Consider the following 24,596-nt stretch of genomic DNA (forward strand, 5'->3'; position numbering starts at 1 on the left):
GCATGTTAGAGCTTGTATCTAGGGTTCTTAAATGCTATCTTTTGAGCTATTCATATGTTCAAGTCATTTCCTCGTTGAATGTGAGGTTTTGGGTGTTTTGGACTTGAGCACGGTATTGTTGATGTTTTTCCCCGAAGGGAATTATTGTTGCTTCAGGGGAGGCAGCGGGTGTGACACCCCGTAATTCCAAACACTAATCGAGGATTAATTGAAGAATTAATCCAAGTTTCCTTGCTAATCTATTTCTATAAATCCTGAAATTTAATAGTCGAGGGACTAGATTTTGACTAATCACTTAAGTCAAAAGGTTGTACCTTGTGCTTCTTAAGTTGTGCCCTTGTTCCCTTATCTTTCCAACAATAGTAAGGGTAGAAATGTCTTTTCACCTAAGATTGTGATTCAAGCTAACCTAGCAAGACTCTCTCATTTCATTCATCCTTTCAACCCAAAACCCAAAAACTCTAGCCTCTCTATAAAATAATTTAGCTTCTTCTTCAAGAAATAAATTGGAGCTCTAGGAAAGGCTATTAAGGGTGAAAAGAGGAAGTTGTTAGGCTACAAAGGTAACCCATGCTTTACAAAACCTATTTTCTTAGTTATATGTTGATGCTTGGCATTTACTTGCGATTCTTGTGTTGATTTGTGAGATTTGATGCATGATCTTGTGGTGAAGCATGTTTAGAGCTTGTTCTTAGGGTTCTTGAATGCCATTGCTTGGCTATTTCTTGGGTTCAAGTCATATTATTGTTGTGCGTGAGATTTTGGGTGTTTTGGACTTGAACTTGGCATTGTTGTAGATTTTCCCCGAAGGAAAATGTTGGTGGACAGGGGTGTACCCGCGGGCAGAGGCTTACCCGCCGCCCCACCCGCGGGGAACTGGCCTCGTGGGTGTATGTACCCGCAGGCAGAACCATGGGTGGAGGTCCACCCATGGCCCCACCCGCGGGGTACGTTGTTGGTTGATGCCAGGGATTGTTCCCAATGATTCTTTCTTCTCGGTATTGATGTTTTGACCTCCCGATGTTGATTTATTGGGCTATTTGTGAGTCTTCTTGACGTTTCGTATGTCTAGAACAGTGTGTTAGGAATCAATGTAAGATTTGGTGTCTTGAATCGTGCTAAGGGTCCAACTTTGCGATTCGTTGGGCTAACGTGAGTCTTGATTGGTCTAAGGGACTAATTTTTGTTTACCCGTTTGATAAGCATGCTAGTTTGATGTTGATATGCTAGTATGTGTGGTTTGTTCCTTCTTGTTGGGATTGGCAACTTGTGTTGACAATCATTTGGTGTTGGATTGTAATGCTTTGTTGTTGAGTATGATCTCATGTCTTTATTGTGATCTCTTGATTGATTCCTATGATGTGATCGTGTGCAAATCGTTGTACCTTTGTTGATACTTGATTGAGACTATTGTTGAGTCTTAGTCTTCTTGGTAATGATGATGACCTTGTGTGACTATGATTGAGATTGGTGGTTTGTTACTTAAGCTTTGCTCACGAGATTGGCAGTTTTGTGATTATGATTTCAATGGTACCCTCGTGTACTGAGAGATCGGTGGTGAATAGGAGTGTCGGCGGGGGACGACGGTCCCATGAGGTAAAAGGTTGGATTCAGAAGTACATGGTGGCACTAGGAGGTAATTGTTTGAACCGAAATAAGGTCGGGGGTAGCCATAAGGTTGGAACAGAGCATAAGGTTGGAACTATGAAACTTGTGACATGTAGTTGTCACTGTGACATGTAGTTGTCACCATATGAATGTGATTTCCTTGTTTATGAGCATGTCTTGATGTATTCTACCTTGTGAACGGTAGGGTGCATCTTGAGTTGTGTTGTCTTTCATGTTTGTGGTTTTGTTGTTATTGTGAGGATGATGATCCTCGTTTTTATTGAGAGTTATTGATGAGTTTTGAATGTTGACTTCCCTTCCTTGGTTTTGAAATGATATATATATTGTATTCCCGTTCCAGATGGTTTTGATTATATATATCTATATTATGTTCACTAGTATAAAAAACATCAATAAAATTGAATAATTCGCGTCCAAAGTTCAAACTTTGGACGCCTAAAGTGTAATGCGGTGGCATTTTTGTAATTAAAATACCACTATATAATTTATTTTTTATTTTTTTTTTTTTGGAAATTAAAAGAACAGGCGTCCAAAGTTATAGAACTTTGGACGCCTATTGCCACGCGTTATTTTAAAAAAAAAATAATTTGCGTCCAAAGTTGTATCACTTTGGACGCGCTCATGCTTTAAAAAAAAAATAAATTAAATATTTACGCCTCTCAGGCCTCTCTTCTCTCTGCGATGGTGCAAATGTCGTTTTCCTTCTCTTACAGAGATTGTGTTAGAAATTAGGAAATTCAGATGTTTGATGAAGAATAATATGACCATTAAAATAATTGGTTAGTATAAAATAGAAGTAGATGCCATTGTTGAATATGTCTTGAAATCTTGTATATAGTTTAGTAACATCATTTATTGCAGTTGAATAGTTGATAGTTAATATGATGGGTAATTCTGTAATTGTGATTGACTGTGTGTGGGTTGCATATGGTTGGCGGCCTAGAGGATTCACCCCCTCAGGGCATAAGGTTGAGCCTTGTTTAAGTGAAGGGGAAGGTTCAGGGGAAACGTTAGCTGATGGCATCTTAAAGAATTTTGCTAGTTTGTCCCCGTTAGACAATACATACAGGCATAGAGGAGGATTCACCCCCTCAGGGCATAAGGAGAGACTCTTCTGTGTCAAGATCTAAATCTCCAACATCACCTGTAAGTGATTTATAATGTAAGTGATCTATTTATTTTTAGTTATAAGTTTTTCTGGTGGATTTCCCTGATTACTTTGAGATTGTAATTGTTTTAATGAGCATTCTATATTCTTACTGTTGCCCCGTTCTAGCCTTGAGTTAATGGTAATACATTAGCTTGCCTAAATGTTAGCCGAGTTTATATAGTTGCAAGAACACATTGAAGAAACTCTCGTATTCAAGAGCTTGTTGATCAAATCAAGTTTCAAGTGAAGAATGATGAGCACAACTATATGTTTAATTGTTAAAGTTTGGCAATTTGATATTCCTTTTCTAAGCTAAAGGGTGTTATTAGAATTGAAATTTTTGAACTGGTGTGTTGTAAATTGATTAATGTTGAAGTATATTATTTGTTGATAGTTATGCTAGAATGTACAGGAAAATATTGATAGTTTTATTAAATAAATAATTTTTTTTACAGGAAAATATTGATAGTTTTATTGAATAAATAATTTTTTTAAAAAAAGAATGACTATAAGAGAACTTTGGACGCAGATTGTATTTTTTTTAAAAAAAATTAACTTTACGCGTCCAAAGTTCATGAACTTTGGACGCGTATAGTATTATTTTTTAATAAAAAATACTATACGCGTCCAAAGTTCTTCAACTTTGGACGCGAATTATCATTTTTCGCGTCCAAAGCTACTTTGAACGCGGATTGTTTATACAATCAGCGTCCCCGACATCTGCGTCCCAGCTACTTTGGATGCGAATTAGCCTTAACTTTGGATGCGAATGACTGTTTTTGTACTAGTGGTTATTTAACGCATATTGATGGGTTACCAGCATTATTCGCCGACCGGGTGTTACCCCTTGACTTTTTACAGGTTTTGAGTAGACGCTGAGCGCGGTAGATGTAGACCTTAGTTAGTATAGATCCCATGCTAGACATTTATCCATTGTTGGCCGGTGTGCCTTAGAATCTTTAATGTTTGGTTCTTGTTTTGTTAGATTGTTGTTGACTAGCCTGTGCACCCATGGTTTATGGGTGTGGCATAACGCTTACCGATTTTATATAGCTTCCGCTTGATGTTTGTCTTGATGATTAGATGTTTACCTTTGGAATTAAGTTTTAAAAATGTTGAAAAATCGGGAGTGTTACAGTTGGTATCAGAGCCTAGGTTTGAACCTAGGATGTTAAGAGTTGGACTTTAAGAAGTTAAGTGTGAGTTGAGACCATAAGTTGACCTTTAAGTACCTAAGTGTTTAGGACTTAGGAATTCTAAGACGCGCGGTGAGCTGTGAGTTGTTTGTTTTTGTTGTGTTTGTTCCGTTGCATCTATTTAATTTGTGCCTACCGTAACTGTGTTGCTTCTGTAGAAATCTCGCCATGGCTCTGCCTCGTCATCGTGCCCGTACCCCGGAGACGCCGACCAACGAGCAGCTGGCTCAGAACCTGCAGCATCTAACCCAAACGATGCAGAAGCTGAGTGATGCCCTCATTCACAACAACAACCATATTCCTCCGCTGTCGCCTACCGGGAATCGAGACGTGGGACGCTTAGTTTCGGGGCATAGGCCGCCCGTTTTTGCCGGAGAGGAAGATCTGGTGCTGCTTGAGGAGTGGATCAGGTCCGTGGACAAGATCTTCGCTGTTGTGGGTTGCCTAGAAGATCGCTGCGTGGAGTTGGCTTCTTTTTTACTTTAGCCACGATGCCGACCTCTGGTGGGTGCACGAAGGCCCAGCGTGCCAAGAAGAGCCTGGATTCGACTGGTGAGCTTTGAAGGACAAGTTGAGGGAGAGGTTCTACCCATCTCACGTTAGAGCAGCCATGTACGAGGAGTTCTTACATCTTCAGCATGGGTCGTCATCTGTGGTGGAATAACACAAGCGCTTCCTCGAGCTAGCCCTTTTTGCTCGGATGTTGGTTCCCACCGAGCTAGCAAAGGTAGAGAAGTTTGTGGCGAGCCCTTTTTGCTTGGATGTTGGTTCCCACCGAGCTAGCAAAGGTAGAGAAGTTTGTGGCGGGACTCAAATACTAAGCCCAGAAAGCTTTGACTGTGAGCAAGCCTTGGACGCTAAATGAGGCCGACCTGAGCGCAGCAGATCTGTATCGAGTGCAACAGCTTCATCGGGGGTCTTTTGAGTTTGGATCACACCGTTTCAAGAAGGCAAGGCAAGATTTCAGAGCCAGACGGGTGGAGAAAAGAGTTCCGGTAGCCTACCTTTTACCTTGCTAGCATACATTTAATTAAGACCTCACCCCTTCGTGTCACCTAAGCCTAAACCGTTATTGGGAGTTTAATTCATTGTTATCTTTCGTAGGGTATACATTTAATTAAGACCTCACCCTTTCGTGTCACCTAAGCCTAAACTGTTATTAGGAGTTTAATTCATAGCTAGTGAGTTTCGAACCTGAGTCTTTAAGTTTCCAACCCAACCCTTGAACCATCTAGACCAATTGTGCTTCTTGATCCTTATCCCACATAAATCCCTTCTAACCTATAATTTCCAACCTACCCAAAAATCCCCAAATTAAAATCTTCTTTTCCTAAATTTTCCCCAAAACCCTTCCCTATCTTTCTTCCTCTACCCGTGAGCAGCAGCCGAACCCCCCTGCCCGTCGATCTCAGCCACCCGTCGCCGCCAGTCACCACCCGTCAGCCGCCCCGCCTTGCCGGACGATACCAGAGCTCGTCGTCGCCCAGCTGGAATCGAAGCCGAAAAGCCGAGAAGAAAAGAGAAGAAAGAAGAAGAAAAGAAGATGAAGTTTGGGCCTACCTTGGTTTTAGACATCTCAATCATGCCTAGAAGGTCTAAATCCGCGAGAAGAGTGGAATGGGTGGATTCCCATTACTCAGTTTTAGAAGGTAAAGCTTTTGATCTCGACTTTTTTTCGAGATCCTTGTTGGAGTTGTTGAATGGGTATCTCGCAATTAAGACTGAGACTTACTCGAGTTTGGTAAAGGAATTCTACCGTCACATGGGTGTAACCAAAGATGGTGGGAAGTTGGAAATTACCACGAAGGTAGGAGGTGTGAAAATTGTCTTGACCGAAAAGCGGTTGGCTCAGCTTTTGAGTTTGACAGTTACGGGAGTCGCACAGTAAAGTGGTGACTCTTGGATTGAGATAAGCAGCATGAGTTATCAGAATTATTTGAGCTATCTGTTGGGAAGAACTAGTAGGTTCACCCAGGCCACAAGGCCAGAGAGGAAGTGGCTTTCTACCGAGCAAAAGATTTTAGTAATGCTTGTTTCTGATTGTCTGTTACATAACAATAATAAGAGTCGTTTGTTGGGTAAACTGGAGTGCACCTTTGCTTTTTGCCTGAAATACAAGGTGAAGTTCAACTTGCCTTCGTTGATGTTGCAACATATGGTCTACTGTAAAGATCATAACCGGAAGAGTTTGCCTTGTGGCATGGTTTTAAGTTGGATCTTTGTTAGAAAAGGGGGGAATGTTGAAGGATGTATGCCCAAGCCGGTGGGTAAGATGGTTTTGGATGTAGCGAATCTCCGGAGTTGCAATCTGTTTCAGTTGGATGACGGTGACTACATCACTCTTGAAGCAGTCGCGAGGAAAGCCCCTGCCGAGAGGAGTTCTTTGGTTGAAAAGCTTGAGATCCCCATTGGGCAGCTGAATCTGGCAGTGGAGAGTTTGGGTGGGGATGTAGATGATGAAGACGAAGAAGAGGGAGGAGAAGAAGAAGAAAGGGGAGAAGCAGAGGAGGTCGAGGAGAGTGACTCCGAGAGCGAAGAGAACGTAAGGAGGAAGGAAGTGAGGACCAAGAAAGAGCATGATGCCATGACACACGAGGAACGTGTGGTGACCCTCCTTCGACAGCAGAATTAGACGATTGAGGAAGGTTTCTCTTTCATGAAGGCTCAGTTTGTTACCGTCAATCAGAGGTTGGATAGGTTGGAGGCTAGTTCTAGCCGTGGTGGAGCTGAGGAGGATTCAGACGAGGATGCCGAGGATTCGGAGGATGATTCCTCCTAGGACGGAGTTTGGGGTAAGCTCGTTTCTTCTCTCGTTTGTTTGTTTGTCGTTTGGTAGTTGTTGCTTGTTGGCTGTGTTTAGTTGTTCTCTCTTGTTTGCCTTGGTTGTTAACTTCTTGTTTGGGTAGTTGGTTTAGTTGCTTTGCTTCGTTAGGGTCAAGTTGTTCTTGGTATAGGATTGGTGTAGTAGGGTCCTTGTCGTCCTTAAGGTGGTGTTAGTTTTGTGTTGCTTGAGAAGCCTCTTTTTGTGACTATTAAAAACCTTGCATAGTCTTGATTCTTGCAAAACCTTACACCTTTTGGGTCCTTGAAGTCTTGTTTAATGGTATATTGCTTCCTTTTTGTCACTTGTTGATTAGTTGCTACCCGTTTGATTGGACTCGTCGTGCCCAAGCTTCGGGGACGAAGCTTCTTGTTAGGGGGAGAGGATGTGACACCCCGTAAATTCAAACACTAATCGAGGATTAATTGAAGAATTAATCCAAGTTTTCTTGCTAATCTATTTCTATAAATCCTGAAATTAATAGTCGAGAGACTAGATTTTGACTAGTCACTTAAGTCTAAAGGTTGTACCTTGTGCTTCTTAAGTTGTGCCCTTGTTCCCTTGTCTTTCCAACATTAGTAAGGGTAGAAATGTCTTTTCACCTAAGAGTGTGATTCAAGCTAACCTAGCAAGACTCTCTCATTTCATTCATCCTTTCAACCCTAAACCCAAAAACTCTAGCCTCACTCTAAAATAATTTAGCTTCTTCTCCAAACAAGAAATTGAGCATCCAAGCTTTGCAAGATTCCTACTTTCTCCTTCTTGAGCATAGGAAAGGGTCAGATCCTTAGCTTTTTGGTGTTTTTAACCTTCTTTTAGGTGTCTTTTCCTAAAGTTAGGGTCTTTGTTGTGTTTTGGTTTGTGTAAGAAGTTGGTGTGGAAGAGGAGCTCTAGTTAAAATCTAGACCACTAGGTAAGAGTTAAAATCTCACTTTAAACAAGTAACCCATTTTATAAACATATAATATACATGTAAAACAAGTACACAAGGTGTTAGCAATGGCAATTGAACACACGACATCCCACCAGCACAACAGCAACAACTAAACCACTCCAACATCTTTGCACATGGTGCTAATATCAGTCTAGAATCTATAAGAGAACATCTCCAGTCCAAAAAAACACAACTCTCACAAACCAGAAACAGTTTCAGTCCAATACTCAACATTTCCAGGGCAAAAACAGAATTATGAAACACAGTTCTGGCAGATATTTCCAGTCCAAAAACCCAATTCAAAACTTCAATATAAAACCCCAAAACACAAGTTTAATTTATAGATAGGGCAAAAATGATTTCGGGAGACAAACACTTACAAACTTCAGCTTAGCATTTCAGATCCAAAACATATCATAGTCCAAAATATTTTTAATTCATACTAACCCTTAAATGGACATTCAAGTAGTAGAGATTATTCCATAATAAGTTATGGGTTTTGCAAAATAAGGAGAGAAGAGTTAATCACTTACCTAAAACATCCAAATCTTAGCTATTTAGCTCGCCAAATACTCCTTGTCAAAAATCCCTAATATTTTCAAACATCAATCTTAGGGCTCAAATGATAAACCCAACTCAAAGAGTGAAATATGAAAGTCAAACTCACCTAGAATATTCCAATAGCTTTGAGATCTAAGCTTGAAGATGATGGAGATCAAAGCTTCAAGGTTTTTCCCTTCCTCTATCTCTCTAGCCAATATTCTCTTTTTCTTCTTTCAAATGAGATAGTCTTCCAAGATAAAAGGGATTCCTTAAGCTTTAAGGATAAAGAGGGGTAATTTAGTAAATTCATCCAATATCAATTTTAATAACCTTTGACTTGTTGACCTATTTTAATAACATAGGTATACTTTTATTTCTAAGATAGTGGGTATTACACAATTATTATTAATTGACATTATTAATTATTGTTGTTAAGTTTAAGGGCTAATCTCATTTTATTACTTTTCATAATAATAATTATTTAATGATAATATGTTATATTTGGTACATTGGCATGATTACCTACTTCATTTTACATAACTATTAATGTTTGTAATTAAGTCCTACCAAACGTGCCATTGGACGCTGCATCGAGTTTATTAACACCGACAGTGAAGATGGGGAGAATTCTGGTTTTTTTTTTTTTCTTCTCATGTGGATCATCATCGTTGTTAGCGCAATGGGCAGATGCAGTTTGCATCATTACGGTAAGTCATTAATTATCTTTTATGGTTATTATTGATAATTAATGCTATAGTTACAGTTAACCGCTAATTTGGACTAGTCACATATTTTATATTTAGAAAAATAGAGACATTAAAATGTACATCACCATACTTTGATTTGTTGTTATTATTAATGTTAATAGTGATTATAATGTTACTTATTACTATTAATAATTAATTAATGATGACATTAAAATTGTTATGGTATTTAGTTCTGTATCTTGAACTGTTTCAAAATAAATTTATGTGACAATATTTCAGTCAAGAAAATATTTTTCTTGGCATTAATGTTTTTATCGGACTTCAAATTTTATTAAGTTCTCAAAATTATATCCGAAAATGTTTATAGATGTTAGCGGTTTTACCATTATTTTTCCATATTTAGTCTCCTACTTAATGTGATAATATTATTATGGCTATTTATTGATATTTTGATTATTTGCAACTTTGCCATTAATATTATTATTATTATTATTATTATTATTATTATTATTATTATTATTATTATTATTATTATTATTATTATTATTATTATTATTATTATTATTATTATTAACTGGGTTATGAAGAGTGATTTCAAATCAATTTTTTGGAAAAAACATATTTTCTAGACAATTGACTATTGCCATTAATTCCATAATTCATTTAGTTCTTTGAATTATGATTTAGTTCTTATTGCCCATATTTAGTTAAGTATGAATGATTGAATATTTGTTATAAATCCATGCTCTTTAGTTGGTTTATACTCTTTAGATAGTTTTATGCATTCAATCACATTAAGTGCATAATATTAAGTTTAATTATGCAATTAAGATTTGTGAGACTTTAATTTACAAATGACAATTATACTTTTGGCTTGATATTGTTTGAATTTGTAAATTCAATCTATTTCTCACAAGTTTGATTTTATGCATTAAAATATTTTGTTATAGGCTTACAGTCTGAATCTTTCAAAATATTTATCCATTATTTCATTATTCAATGTTGGGTCTTTTTGGTTTGGGCTCATATTAGTACTTTGAATATTAAATTTTGAGTGAATTCCATTTTTGGTGCTACTGTTATAGGGGTGTTTCCAATTTTAGTTCACCTTAATTTTTTTTGCCACTTTACAACCACTGTTATTGAATGTGTTCCACTTTTAGTCCACCGTTAATATTTCCATCAAGAGGCCGTATAATCCAAGGGTATTTTGGTCTTTTTATGTTTGTCTCTTCTCTTTTAATCCAGGCGCTTCGTCCTCCTCCTCCGATATTCGAATATGGCTCTTCGAACAACGAGAATGGGAAGCCAAAGCAACATCATTTCGATCGTTCCAACATGGGCCGACGAGGTTTCTTAGGTTTTAGGTTTAATGTTCTCATTTCTTTAGTCAAACATAGTTTTGGATGAGAAGAAAGGTCAAAATACCCCTAAATTACACGACCTCTTGATGGAAATACTAACGGTGGGACAAAAAGTGGAACACATTCAATAATAGTGGTTATAAAGTGACAAAAAAAATTAAGGTGGACTAAAATTGGAAATGCCCCTATAACAGTAGGACCAAAAATGGAATTCACTCTTAAATTTTATAGTTTGAAATAAATATCATATTTTTTGGTGGAAACTAAATATCATATTTAAATTGTTTTAAGTTATGCATTTTATTTGAAATATATGAATTTAATGTTTAATTTTATGCATACTTGTCCTAAGCATAATATTTCATTTTAAATTATGCAATTTTATTATGCCTTTAGCAATTCCGACTTTTGGATGGAATTATATTAGTTCCTTATTAAGTTGGACTTATGCATAAACTTTAGTTGCGGTAGTGCCTGAATTTAAGCACGTTTAGTCCGTTAATTTAGTTCACCAATTTAAGCTTTAATCATAGGTGAACCATACAGTTTTTGGATTATATCCTACAGTTTTTTTTTTTGTTTTTCGGTTCATACCCCCAAACAGCTATACATTAAGTTATCCACATTTTCTTGGAGTATATTTAGATTTTCCCATCACAATTTAGTATAATTTGTTTGCCAATTTTTTTTAAGTATTCCTTGCCAACGTGGTTTGGTTTCGGTTCATTAAAGAATAGCCATAGCATCTTAAATTTACTGAAGTCTCTTAAGTTTTTAAATCTTGGTTAATTAAGGAATATCTACAGCATATTCAACTACCTAAGATTATTAAGTTATGATCTTATAATTTTAATTTTGGTTAGGGAGTAGCCACAACATCCTTAATCAGTTTAAATTATATAGGTTAGGCAAGGAATTGATAATTGTCTAGTGATCTTATAATTTTAATTTGGTTTTGGAGTAGGCACAACATCCTTAATCATGTAAAAATTATATATTAAGCGGTTTATTTTGATCACATAAAGTTTTGGACATATTATTTGTGATTAATTGTATGTAATATGATGGAATTTAGCCCACAGGCAATTTCGTTATATTTGTATAATTAATCAGGATGAAATACTGGACTATGGTCATAATTTAGCCCACAAGCAATTATGTATTGGAATGTAGTTTAGTAGTTTTATCAGTGATGATAGAAATAGATCAATTTATTTGTAAATAATGATTTCTAATTCTATCATAAAGTTTAATTTTATGATGTAAACTTTAGATCATATTTCCTAAGAGAAAATTACGCTTTTGGTCTTGTGACTATTGTGGTCTTGTTAATTTGAGTACTTAATTTTTAAAAACTAACAATTTAGTCCTATAACTATGCAATATTTAACACATTTGGTCCTCTCGGCTAAATCACCAGCCAAATGTTGCTGGAAAAACGTAATTATTTTAAAATAGTTTATTTATGGGGATAAAATGGTCATTGTAAGCTATAAAAAAAGGAGAAAGTTATTTGTTCTTGTTTTCTGCTTCCCTCAATCCCTCCTCATCATTGCATCAAGTTTTACGCAAAGAAGAAGGCAACGAGGAAAGAGGAGGAGGAAGAAATCTGGTCTTCCATTCACAAACCCGTGTTTCTGATCCAAAGCTGCAAAGCTCAAATAATGGGTCTCATAGCGCTAAGCATGGGCAGCAAGAAGCAGAGAGAAAGGGGTCATTGCAGTAATTCTTCTTGGGCGGCGGCAGCGGCGACGGAGGGAGGCCGGGAGAGTGCTAAAAGCCAGATTCCAGAATGCATTCGCGAAGAAGAAGGCTTTCCCCGACGGAATCCCGCCCGAGAGAAAGTTCCGGCTGATTCCAAGAAACCTGAGGTTCTGCAACTCCGACAAGCTTTCTGGCAATGCACCGGTTATCCTCCCCACAATAACTCTAAACTTAGCCAACCCAGAAAGTTTCCCAATCGCCGGATCAATCCTTCTAGTCAATCCCGGTGACCATCCCTGAGATTCAACACGACCACCTTTTCCCCATCGCAAAAAACTCCGACGAAGCCACAACGGTGTGCGCTTTATTCTTGAGAAATGTTTATAGTTTGTGGGACTACACTGCCTGCCTCGCTAAGATGTGATATTAGTCTGTTGTCAACTTTACTATTTTAATCTCCATCTAAACAAATTATGTCCTTTTGACATTATCATATGATGGTTTGGTGTGTTGAATGCGTGTAATGAATTCTTTGGTTGGGTACCAATCAGCAATTATGGTTTGAGCTTTCGAATCCAGTGTGAACTAAAGGAGTAATAAAAGATGAAGAAGGAAATGAAGAACCATTCTGGCCTTCCATTCATAGACCCGTGTTTTCGATACGCAGACAAGGAGAAGAAGGATGAAGATGAAGGAAGATGAAGGAAATGACTGATTTGCCCCCGAATTAAAAAAAAATGGATTAAAAGATTCCGGCGACATTTGACCGGCGATTTGGTTGGAAGGACTAAATGTGTTAAAAATTATATATTTACGGGACTAAATTGATAGTTTTTAATGTCAAGTACTCAAATTAACAAGACCACAATAGTCACAGGACTAAAAGTGTAATTTTCTCTATTTCTTAATTTGCCCACAGGGATTAAGAAAAGGCACATGATTTCTTAAGTTTTATCATAATGGTTGTAATGAATCTTATTGAATAAAAGTTTAGCCCACAAGCAAGCTAGTTTTATGTCACTTGATTCTTCAACTCATTTGATAATTGTTTCATCATAAATAAATTTTTCAGTAGGATCTAATTGTGTAAAACTTTAGCCCACAGACAAGTTTTATGTCATTCGATTCTTCTGTCTATTTAGTAATTGTGATAAATATTATCATAAGGGTTTAATTGGATTTAATAGAATTAAAACTTTAGTCCACAGGCAAGTTTTATGTCAATAAATCCATCAACCCATTAGATAATAATTTTATCACAATTCTTAGAATTTAAAAATTTAGTTCAATTATAATTCTAAGTTTTATGGTTTGCATTGGAAAAACATGTATTCAGTCACTTCCCAAAATTTAGATAGTCACTTTTATTAATCGATCCACGAAGCTTGCTCGGTTCTTTGGACTAACTGTAGTAAGTTACGTGATTTAACAATAATTTTATCACAAGAGTTAATTCCAGCAATGGTCCTCTGACTATTGCGATTTTCCAAAATTAGTCCTCGTCTTTTAATTTGGACAAAATAGACCCTTGACTATCAAATTTGTTCCAGCATTAGTCCTTCTGTCAACTTTCAGTTAGTTAGGTGTTAGTGTAGGGGTTAAAATAGTCATTTCATTAGCTTCTTTCTTCTTCCTCATTTCTTTTTTCTTTTTAAAAAAAGATTATAAAACTCAACCACATATCCAAACAGAAGCACAAACCGTGCTTAAACCCCAATGTGGTTGTGCCTCCTTCTCAGAACACGAATTTTAAGAATGTACGGATAGGAGAAACTGAAAAAACACAGACAACCGGAGCCATTCGAAGCAAGCCACACAAACAATTCTATATATCAACAAATTGAGTAGATCCACGAGTAGCAATGCTGCAAATCTATGGCAATGGAAAGCTAAATGCGTAGTTCATCCAAATAATTGCAGCAGAAAACTTACCGACCAAGCAGATTCAATTCGATCATCGGAGCCATGGCGATTCTCCTTTACGGCGGTGCCGTAAACAGTCTCCTTTACGGCGATTCTCCTCAGCGGGAAACATGGCGAGTCCGAGGTCGCAGAGATTGAGGCGGTACCCGCGGGTGTACTTTCCGGGGAAGACGAGAACGTTGCCAGGCTTCAAGTCGCAGTGGAAGATTCGACAGTGCATGCAATAGATACCGTTGAGAAGCTGAAAAGTGTAACATGCCGCCATTAACTTCGGCATCCCGCCGGAAGCCTCGATCATGTCGCTGAGGGTCCCCTGATTCATGAGCTCGCAAGTTCTCGTTTGTTCGTATCGCCGGAGACGGAGAGCCGGGAAGGGATACTCGGCACCGGGATTAGTCAACATGTGCGTGAAGTACGAGCACATGGCGGAGCTGGCGGTGAAATCAGGTTCCGCCATTTTCAGGACCTTTTTGAGGGCGTCGTGGAGGTGGAGCGGGAGGCCATTGGTGGTCGGGTACTGAGGAGGAAGATCCGACGATTCTGGAAGATGGAGTTCCAGTAATCGAATGTATTGGGAATAGGATTGAGAAATGTTGTTTCTGATCCGGGGTCGAACATAAATGGACCAAGAAACCTCTGTCTGCAAGATTCTTGGCCAGTCCGACGAAGGGTGTAATGTGGTCGTACACCAGCCATTGAAATATCACGACACTCCTCCTCGTCATAGTTTCTGTTCCCATGGTTAGTCGTCGTTGAGGTCATAGTGTTCAGGTTCTATAGCTAGGAGCTTTGCCGAGTGGATGATGCACCCATTACTTTAATTTGGATTTGGATGTTATGTTGCATAAAGTGTCTGTTTTCCATGAAATGGTGCATTGCATTTTGATTGAAAAGTCTTCATATGTTGTAAGATGTTTTATATATGTACAGTAACATTCTTTCTGTATTTTCTTGTCTACTGGCATTATACCATACCAGTACCACTTGGGAAGAGATCACATAGCATCGATGACAGCAAAGTTAAACGATCTATTGGAGCAAAGATCTGGAAGTTGGTAATCTATGCTCAATGAACTTAGAGGAAACGATGAAAATGCAGGTTGAAGAAAGCAAGCTAATGAAAATACCATTTTGCCCTCAAAACTAACGCCTAAGAAACAGATAGATAACAGAGGACTATTACCGGAACAAATTCGAAAGTCAAGTGTCTTTTTCGTCCAAATTAAAAGTCGAGGACTAATTTTGGAAAATCGTAATAGTCGGAGGACCATTGCCGGAATTAACTCTTTATCACAATTATTCTTAGAATTTAAAAATTTAGTTCAATTATAATTCTAAGTTTTATGGTTTGCATTGGCAAAACATGTATTCAGTCACTTTCCAAAATTTAGATAGTCACTTTTATTAATCGATCCACGAAGCTTGCTCGGTTCTTTGGACTAACTGTAGTAAGTTACGTGATTTGACATACCTCTTTTGAATTCCATTAATAATAAAGTGTATCTTTTGAGCCAAATTCTAACTTGGTTTTGAGAGGTGTATTTTTTTTTTTTTTTTAGTATGTCCAACTATGATGGGGAATTATATCTTCATTATTTAAGTTGGACTTTAATTAGAACAAAAAATTGATTATTTAGTATGTCCAACTAATGGTGGGGAATTATATCTTCATTTATTAGTTGGTCAAATCAATTATAAGTAAGTATATTCATTTTATTAAGTTTCGCTAAAGAATATTTTAATAAGTGGGAGTGATCATTTAGAAAAGGATCATTAAGAAACTCCACTAAAGTTTATGGATTTAATTTGCTTCATACATCCTAAATTGGATTGTATGTCAAACAATAAGTCCAAAATATTCCACAAGTATTAATCTTGTATTTGTTCATATAAATTCATAAATTCAAATTATTGAACATTTGGTTGTGCAACATATTTATGAAAATGTTGCAACAATATTAAGGAATTTATTAGAACAAAAGCATTTAACTTGTGGTGCATTGTCATTTAATAAATTCTTTAGTGATTAATAGGGTCTTTAGTTTCTTTAAAATTGATCCTGGGCCATTTTGGTTTGTAAGGCTTAAGACGATTTTGTGAGACATATAAGTAAGACTCATTATGTTCAGTTCGTTTAAAGTGGACATTGAAGTTATTTGAGAAGTTATGGTGTATGATTAAGATTCCAAATTTATGGACTTATATCTTTGGTTTATTGTCTAAGTTATTGGAATGCTTCTATGACTTGACTATCTTTTGGCTATTTTGATGAGTGGGAGCGACAGACGTGTCAACTCCATGCTCTTAGTTGTTCGAGGTAGTACTTATGTTATTAAGAAGTCATAAAATATAGTTAGCATTATGCTGACATTAAGAGATCTCTACTTAAGGCCTGCTTCTAAGGTTTCAGAGATCATATAGTGAATTTGGATGGTTTCTTATTTCAGTTGTGCACATAATATATTTTGAGAAACATCCCTTAAGGTACCAAGAATAAATGTTGGGTTTGTTCATGAAGGACCTAAGTTGGAGAATTAAAATGCATGTGACTATAATGGATATTACTTTGATTAAATAGAGGACATGTCACTATGATTCTTGTGTTTTGTTCTTTGGCGAGGGTTGTGCTAGTACTTGCACTAAGTGGGAGAATATAAGATTTTCCCTAATAATATATATTGTATATTATATATTAGGGCCTTAATTAAGTGGTGCAAGTTGACTAGACTTATTAAGTGGTCTAGTTGGACTGAATAACTAGAAGTTGTTATTCAACCAGACTCTGTGTCTAATATAAACTTGGATCGATGGGCTTCAGGATATTCATTATATAACACATAAAGATATGGTACTCATACTGCTCAGTAGACACCAATATGCCATCTATGGTTCTGAGTCAAGTGTGGGACAAATATGGCTGACGGTCTACCGTTCAAGAGGCAACACATCAAGAACATCAACTGTGGCTGGAGATCAACATGACTATCGCTTCTTCTTATACGAGGTCAGGTATCTCGTATTATTATTCAGTATAGTTAGATTATTTATGTCTAACAGTTTTATCACCGTTGCGGAGCCCACAGTCCCAATTCGCAACTCCCTCTCCTCGGATGTTTCCATGTGTCACATGACAAACACCCCTCAGTCCACCTTATTCTTGGTATCCCTCCATCACATTTGCATAAGTTTAGGCTCTAGGAGTTGCACTATTGCAGCCTTCTCTTTGTCGTGCATATCATCAAGAAACATAGAGAGCAGGTCCTTCTGTGTAATGCATAAAAACATGGTTAGTTATGTGCTTGAGATTAGCAATCCAGAAGAAATTAGACAGACCAACACTCCTAACTGCTTGCAAGATGCACTAAACACTTTAAATGCACATGTACAAAAAAATGCACACTGTGAACTTTCATAAAATGCACTTATTATTTAATCATAGATGCAATCTATCTAATTCACCAATGTGTCGAACATAATGCACTATTTATACACTCATAAATACACACTGTAAGACACTATTTATTTGAATACTCAATATAATATGTCACACGAACTAATTCACCAATATTGTGCCAATCAGAATGTAGCATTTCTACACTCACAAATGCACAGAAGAATGAAATGTTAATTTTAATACTCACCCAATTCACATACACTTCAAGTGCATAGAATTATTTACAGCTGATGCACACGGCATTAGCAATTACAGATTTTATACATCAAGGGAATATAATTTTAGCTATATAATCATCTCTTAGCCAGACACACACAATTAAAATCCAACTCACATGCATACAAATTAATTCACAATCTATGTCTACACATGCACACTGACACACACACAAATCAAATCATACAACTATAACACATGCACATATCGTTATAAAAAAAGAATTCTTACGACAATATTTGTAGCATAAAATAAACTATAAACACTACACAAAATTAAAATTAAATTACTTTGTTTATTTGTCTATGGCCACAAATGCTACATGTCAAAAACAAATTAAATATATACACAAAGAACTATCTTACATGCACATGTTGCATGTAACTCACACATTATTAGCTGGGGCGGAGCCACCCCTACTCCAAGGGGGGCCCTGACCCCCACCCCCCCACCCCACCCCACCCCCACCCCATTTTTAGTAAATATATTTTTTATTATAATATGGATAAATTACACTTTCGGCCCCTTCTTTTAAAAAAAAAAAATCTATTATTTATATATTAAATGAACTCGAAAGTTACACTTTTCGTCCCTAAGTTATGAAATAATTGTAGAATTCGTCCATAATTGTTGGTCATGTTCACTTTTCGTCCCTAAGTTATAATTGACGTTGTAAATTTCGTCCTTTTAATAACAAGTTGCGGTCACTCTTCCTTTCTAAGCTATACTTCGTTTATAATGTTTTGTTAGTAAATGGATGAAATTTGCAACATCAATTATGGAGTATATTTTAGGGACGAAAAGTAAGCACGACTAATGATTATGAATTCTTCAATTATCCTATAACTTAGTGATTAAAAGTGTAATTTTTTTTTATTTTTTACTATTGTATAATTTTTTTGTTATGTAAAAAATTCAAAAGTAATGTTTGACAATCTTAACAATCGTACTCATATAATTATATATTTCATATATTATTGCACATAGTATAATTAAAAATAATTATCAATAATAAATGGCACAATCATATATGGTATATATATAATAATATTATGTGGTTGGTACTAATATCGACTAAGATGATAAATTTTCTCTATAAATTTGACCCCCCAACCCCGACTTTCTGGCTCTGCCACTGATTGTTAGCAATATTTTTTGCTTTTTAAATCTGTTAGAGCGATATTTATGAGTCCAAAAGGTTTATTTATTTGTTTATTTGGCTAGTATAGTAGATCAACGAGGAGGAACACGATTATTATTTTACAAATAATAGTAGTTATTCATTCATAATAGAATAAAGATATTTATTATGAACATTAATATTACATATATTACGATATTTTTAGATGTTCTGTATGTTATAAATTTTCTAAATAAGGTTGGATGTAGTTGTATTTGATTAACAACATCAACAAATTGCAACTATATCTTTGAGGTATACTATCAAAATTATTACAAAAGTACATAACTAATACTATACATATTGCAAATAAATTTTACACAAAATAATTATTTACATATTATAAATATTTTTGTGTCTAAGCACGTATCTTTTGTTAACAGGAGATATATCAATGAAATATTGTAATTAATATTTGTTTATCTATGTGTTTGTTAGTGTTTTTGAACCATTGTAGGTCAGAGTTATGAGCAAGGAAAGTCCTAGGACAAAATTGGAGTCAAAAGTGGATCAAAAGACCGAAGAGTTGTAATTCCCGTTGAATTCGGCGACAGCTTAGTATTTTGATCATATCTCATGCTAGGAATGTCCGATTCAGATGATTCTTGCGCCATTGGAAAGAAGACTCGAAGGGCTACAACCTATGACTCAGCAAAAAACTCGACGTGTCGAACCCCAGGCTCGACGCGTCGAAAAATTTCATTAACATTTCATCTCGCATAGATTGGCGACAGTTTAGTATTTTGATCATATCGCATGCTAGGAATGTCTGATTGAGGTGATTCTTGTGCCATTGGAAAGAAGACTTGAAGGGGTACAACTCTTATGAAGAAATCAAAGTCAAGATAATAAGAGAAAAGGGTCAAAATAAGCTAGCAAAATGTACCTATTGCACTGGGTGTGATTTTTAGAAACTTCCTAATTTAAAATCGCAATATTCCAAAGCAAGAAGGCTACAATAATTCCCTAATCATTCCAAAGCTAAACTTCCTAAATTAAATTAGGAAAATTCCTATTCCTTTCTAGCTTTGTACCTACTATAAAATCACACCTTCCTCAACCCTACTAAGAATTAAAAAGCAGTTTAGTTTAGAGTAAATAATTAGAATAGACAATTTACAATTCCTAGTTTAGAATTCAGAGATTCTTGGAGACATGAAGGAGAGAAATCAAGAGCCACAAGTTGTCTTGGAAAGCAAGAAGAAGACTAGGGAGATTTGGAAAAATCGTCTGGTTAATTCTTGTACTCTTTTGATGATTTGTAATTCTTTATTTATATTTGCTATGTATAATTTAGCCATGCTTGGCTAAATTCTTTAGAGATTCTTGGGTAAAAGTGTTTATGGACCTATGTGCCTGAGCTCTCAGTTTCTTTAATATATTATTATTTGGGTTTAACACTTGTGTTGCAATCGTGATAATATTGTTTGATGCTTGTAATTAATGGCCATAGTTACTAGCTTCATAGCCATGTTTGTGTCACCAATGGGAGTTGGGGCATAAATTAGGGCACACGCAATCGCACCTAATGGTTGGACCTTGGGAAAGGGGAACTTATTAGGGGAAGTTTATTCTAGATTGTTGCGCATCGGGAGATGGTAGTAATTAGGAATATTTGAATGCTGATCTTCGATCTTATTGGGTGTTTAAGCCACGGGAGTGGAAATTCACTAGGAATAGAGATTACAGGAGTAATTCGATTCCACCTTGCATTCCCACAAAAATCTTAATTCCAAACTAAATATTACAAATGTTAATTGGCACTAGGTGATTAAATACTTGAATCCCATGAATCTCATCTTCTCTCTTATTGTTTTCAAAATCCTGAACCTCTGTTTTATTTTATTTATTTTATGCCAATCAATCATCTAAGTAATTGTTAGGATTAGCTCTAATGAATAAGTTAGTAACTAGTGCTTGATACACCCACTTCCCTGTGGATCGATAACTCGTACTCCGAGAATTATTTGTTTGCAAATATACTACGCATCACTATGTCTAGTTTAGGTCAATTGTGTTTATGTTACGAGTTCTAGGTTCATAATTCACCTGTCAGTTCTTCTTATAAACCCTGATATTAGATTTATGCAATGGTCAATCACACAATTCACAATTAAAATACATAAAATAAATATAATCAAATTCAATTATTAAACTGAAATAAGAAGAATCAACACATGAAGAATAGTCAATTAATCTAATCTAGGCTAATCCAAATCCCTAATTAAAGGTTCTAGCCGAAAATCATAATGCAAATTAACACTGTAAACAATAAATTCAAAGTGCTACTGAGCTACGGAGTATTTTTTTATAGAAAAGTGAAAAGAGAAAAATCCAATCGCGAAAGATAATTCAAGCCTGGACGTCGAACGGTAGCCACACGAGTATGAACTCTTCTCCGCTCTTTTTCCCTTCTCCCGTCATTTTCCTGCTGTCCGTTTTTGTCTACTGTCGTACGCAAAGTTGAAACCATTTAAAAGGGTTTTTCTTTTTGCCTTTTTTCTTCTACTGCCGTGAAAGAAAACAAACCCTCATAAATCGGCGAACAGCTGTATACACCGATTAGGACGATGGAGAAAAAAGTCGACGGAATTATCACAATTCTCGCTGACTGAGTACGTGGCTAGGAGCTCAATCCATCAACATATTTGAGAGGAAAGTAAGTATTTTTTTTTTGTATAATTTTTTTCCCGTCTGTTCACTGTATTGTAGATCTAAACTATCCGATTTGCTTATTTTCTTTATTAGTAAGCAAGGAAAAATAAACGGAAAAAAAAAAAGGAAAAGTGTTAGGATTTATGATTTTAATTGCAAAATCTAATAATTCCAGTAATTTTGTGCAGTTTCCTAAAAAAAAAAACAAAAAAACAAAAAATTGTAAGGATTTATGATTTGAACTGCAAAATCTAATATTTTCCTTATTTTATGCAATTTTTCTTAAAACACTATCGCAATATTGAACACTGCTGGAGAAATTCATTTGGGTAGAGAGACCAAAAACATAGACATACAGACCAATCACATTTTATTTATTCTCTTCTTTTTACTATTATGATAATACTCTGATCTTGATTTCAGATGTCAATATGAGAATCCTTGGTATGCAATTGATTCCCTTAAAAAGGTGGATCTAACATTTTTTCTTGTGCAAGCTTTGCCTCTCCCTGTTCTCCTTTCCCCAAAACAAATGAGCATCACTGTATAGATGTTCAAAATGAGGAAGTTTTGTGTAAATAATAGAATGGAAAATAATGATTAATCTACCTTTTGTTTCTTGATCATTCCTTTGTGCTTTAATGTAAAAGTGGGTCATCTCTCCAAGACATCCTTTGTGCTTCAATGTAAAAGTGTGTTGTCTCTCAAAGACTTACGGTATTTATAGGTAGTTTCTCTCCATAATGTTTGATTCAAAAATCTTGCTAGCTTTTATTATTACTTACCTAACTTGTAAAAGTGGATGTCAGTCATATCACATTGAAAAATGAGCAAGAAAAGCTACACGTAATGTCAAATCAAATCAAATATTTTTTAAAGGAAATAATTTCTAATTAAAAAAATTGAATAGGAAAAAAAACCTCCAACCAAATCTGTTTGGCTTTTTTTATATATAGGATATAGGATATAGGATAGGATAGGATAGGATATGATTGGACCGTCTGTGGAGCTGATGATGTCGTCATAGCCTGCTATAAGATCTTTGAAGAATAACGATGGCAAGACTGCACTTGGTTTGACCATCATTGGTAACATTCATTCTGAGCTTGTGGAGTTGCTTATACTAGGGAATCGGGATAAGGATGGAATAACACCACTTGATATTCTGACTCAACGTCCACGCTCAGAATCATCAGAGATAATTACCAGGCAGTTGATTTGTGCTTGAGGGATCTTCAATCAGTAGGAATATAATATGCAGCAAGAAGAGTTGTTGCTTCCCATTTAAAGGATGCAAAGCAAGGAGTTTTCCATGAAGAAATCGTCATAAAATTACTGTGCTCAATTTGACAGTCCAATCTCCGAAAGCAAGGAGTTTGTTGAATTGAGTAACGAGCTGAGGGTGACAACAGTAAGGGCTTCAACTAGAACTAATTGGCCCCTAGCAGCACCAACATGTAATGCTGTGTTTTCCATGATTGTCTGTGGAGCTGATGATATCGTCATAGCATGTAATAAGATCTTTGATTACAAAATTTTCAACCAGAAAACACTGGTGGAAATTATGGAATTTCCGACCACCTCAAAGTGATCTTATATCAAGTCGAAAACAAAAAGTGGTCGGAAATAGCAACAAAGATTTTTCCGGATACCAAAAAGTGGTTGGAACAAGACTTTCGACTTGATTTAAGATCATTTTCATGTGGTCGGAAATTCCATAATTTCCGGCAGTGAAAATGGAAAATTAGAACAGTAAAAAATTAATATTTGTGACGGATGGAGGGGGAAACAAATTGAAGAAGAAAGGTTAAAATATTTGATTTTACGTTTTTTGTCCTCAATTTTAACACCTATTTAACATAGGGTTAACAAGAGATAGGGAATTTGGGTGATGAAAAGAAAACTAAAACAAATATTGTAAACTGTTCTTTTACAATTGGATTTTCTAATGCTGGTTTCTCATTTTATTAGGAATGGATATCTCAGGAAATACCAAACGGAGGGCCATGGATGATCAACTTCTTAACTTGCCAACGGATGTTTTAAATTGCATCCTAGATTGCTTGCCTGCTCGAGATGCAGCAAGAACAAGTATTTTGTCTAGAAAATGGAGATACATATGGGCTGGTCACCCGAATCTTGTACTTGATCCCCAGGATATAGTCACTGTCACCAGAAATGATTTTGTTGGAATAGGCAATCGAATTCTCTTACAACATATTGGGCCCATTCTAACTTTTCATGTCAACCTTTCTGCTGTACACATGTCACAGTACCCAAACATTGATCCATGGATACTATACTTGTCAAGCCATGGATTGAGGAAACTCACAGTGGAGAATTCCAGTAGGGATCTCTATGCACTTCCCTCTTATGTATTCTTGTGTCAAGAACTTACGCATCTGTATCTGTATAACTGTATCTTCAAACAACCATGTGGTACTATAAGAAGCTTTCAAAATCTTAAGGCGCTTTTTTTGTCTCAAGTTGCTTTCAAGCCAGAGGTTTCTGCTTCTATCTTTGCTGCATCAAAGCTTGAACGTTTGAGGTTACAAAGCTGCAGTGGTATGGATCACTTGAACTTTGATGGCTGTTTATCATCACTTTGGGCCTTGATACTTTGCAACAATCATGGGGTTAAACTGAGTTGTTTTATGAACTGCAAAAGTATTACATATGCATGTCTTGTATTGCCAAATGAATTTAAATCTGTTGGCCATGGTGAGAGGATCAATTTAGCAAGCTTGATTGAACACTGGCCTCTAATTTCAAACCTTTTTCTGGATGGATACTATCTCAAGGTACAATCTCTTTTAAGATTTCAATTCTTATTTCCCAAACAATATAATGTGTTTAGGTTGCATTATCATTATATTTTTCTCTGTGCTGGTAAGCTTTTGGCTGCAGGCTCTATTATGAGTGCATTTCCAGTTAAAATCAACTACTTGAGGGATCTTACACTATTTCAAATTAACTTTACCGATCTGGTACAAATCTCCAGCATCCTTTGCTTGCTTCACAGCTCTCCTAGGGTGCATAGCCTTGAAATTATGATAAACGTGAGAAACTTATGGTCTACTTACATTTATTTATTTATTTCTACCCTACTCTCACTGTTGT

General features: G+C 36.1%; 1 protein-coding gene and 1 long non-coding RNA gene across 2 annotated transcripts in view; one reads left to right on the forward strand and one right to left on the reverse strand.

Annotated features, from left to right (window-relative positions):
• The window catches only part of LOC109156575 (F-box/FBD/LRR-repeat protein At1g13570-like), a 73,864-nt gene that overhangs the window by 48,919 nt on the left and 349 nt on the right, over nucleotides 1-24,596 (forward strand). The window contains exons 2-3 of the mRNA XM_019304426.1: nucleotides 23,448-24,277; nucleotides 24,371-24,535. Coding sequence (XP_019159971.1) covers nucleotides 23,450-24,277; nucleotides 24,371-24,535 — 993 coding nt within the window. The 5' untranslated portion in view covers nucleotides 23,448-23,449. The remainder of the gene's footprint in view (nucleotides 1-23,447; nucleotides 24,278-24,370; nucleotides 24,536-24,596) is intronic.
• Nucleotides 12,498-23,169, reverse strand: LOC109156576. The gene is made up of 4 exons (XR_002050054.1): nucleotides 23,158-23,169; nucleotides 17,992-17,997; nucleotides 17,932-17,944; nucleotides 12,498-12,614 (listed from the first exon to the last, which is right to left on the reverse strand). It is a non-coding gene; the product is annotated as an uncharacterized LOC109156576 (long non-coding RNA).

This window comes from Ipomoea nil, unplaced genomic scaffold (assembly GCF_001879475.1).
Source record: "Ipomoea nil cultivar Tokyo-kokei standard unplaced genomic scaffold, Asagao_1.1 scaffold2742, whole genome shotgun sequence".
Classification (NCBI taxonomy): Eukaryota; Viridiplantae; Streptophyta; class Magnoliopsida; order Solanales; family Convolvulaceae; genus Ipomoea; species Ipomoea nil.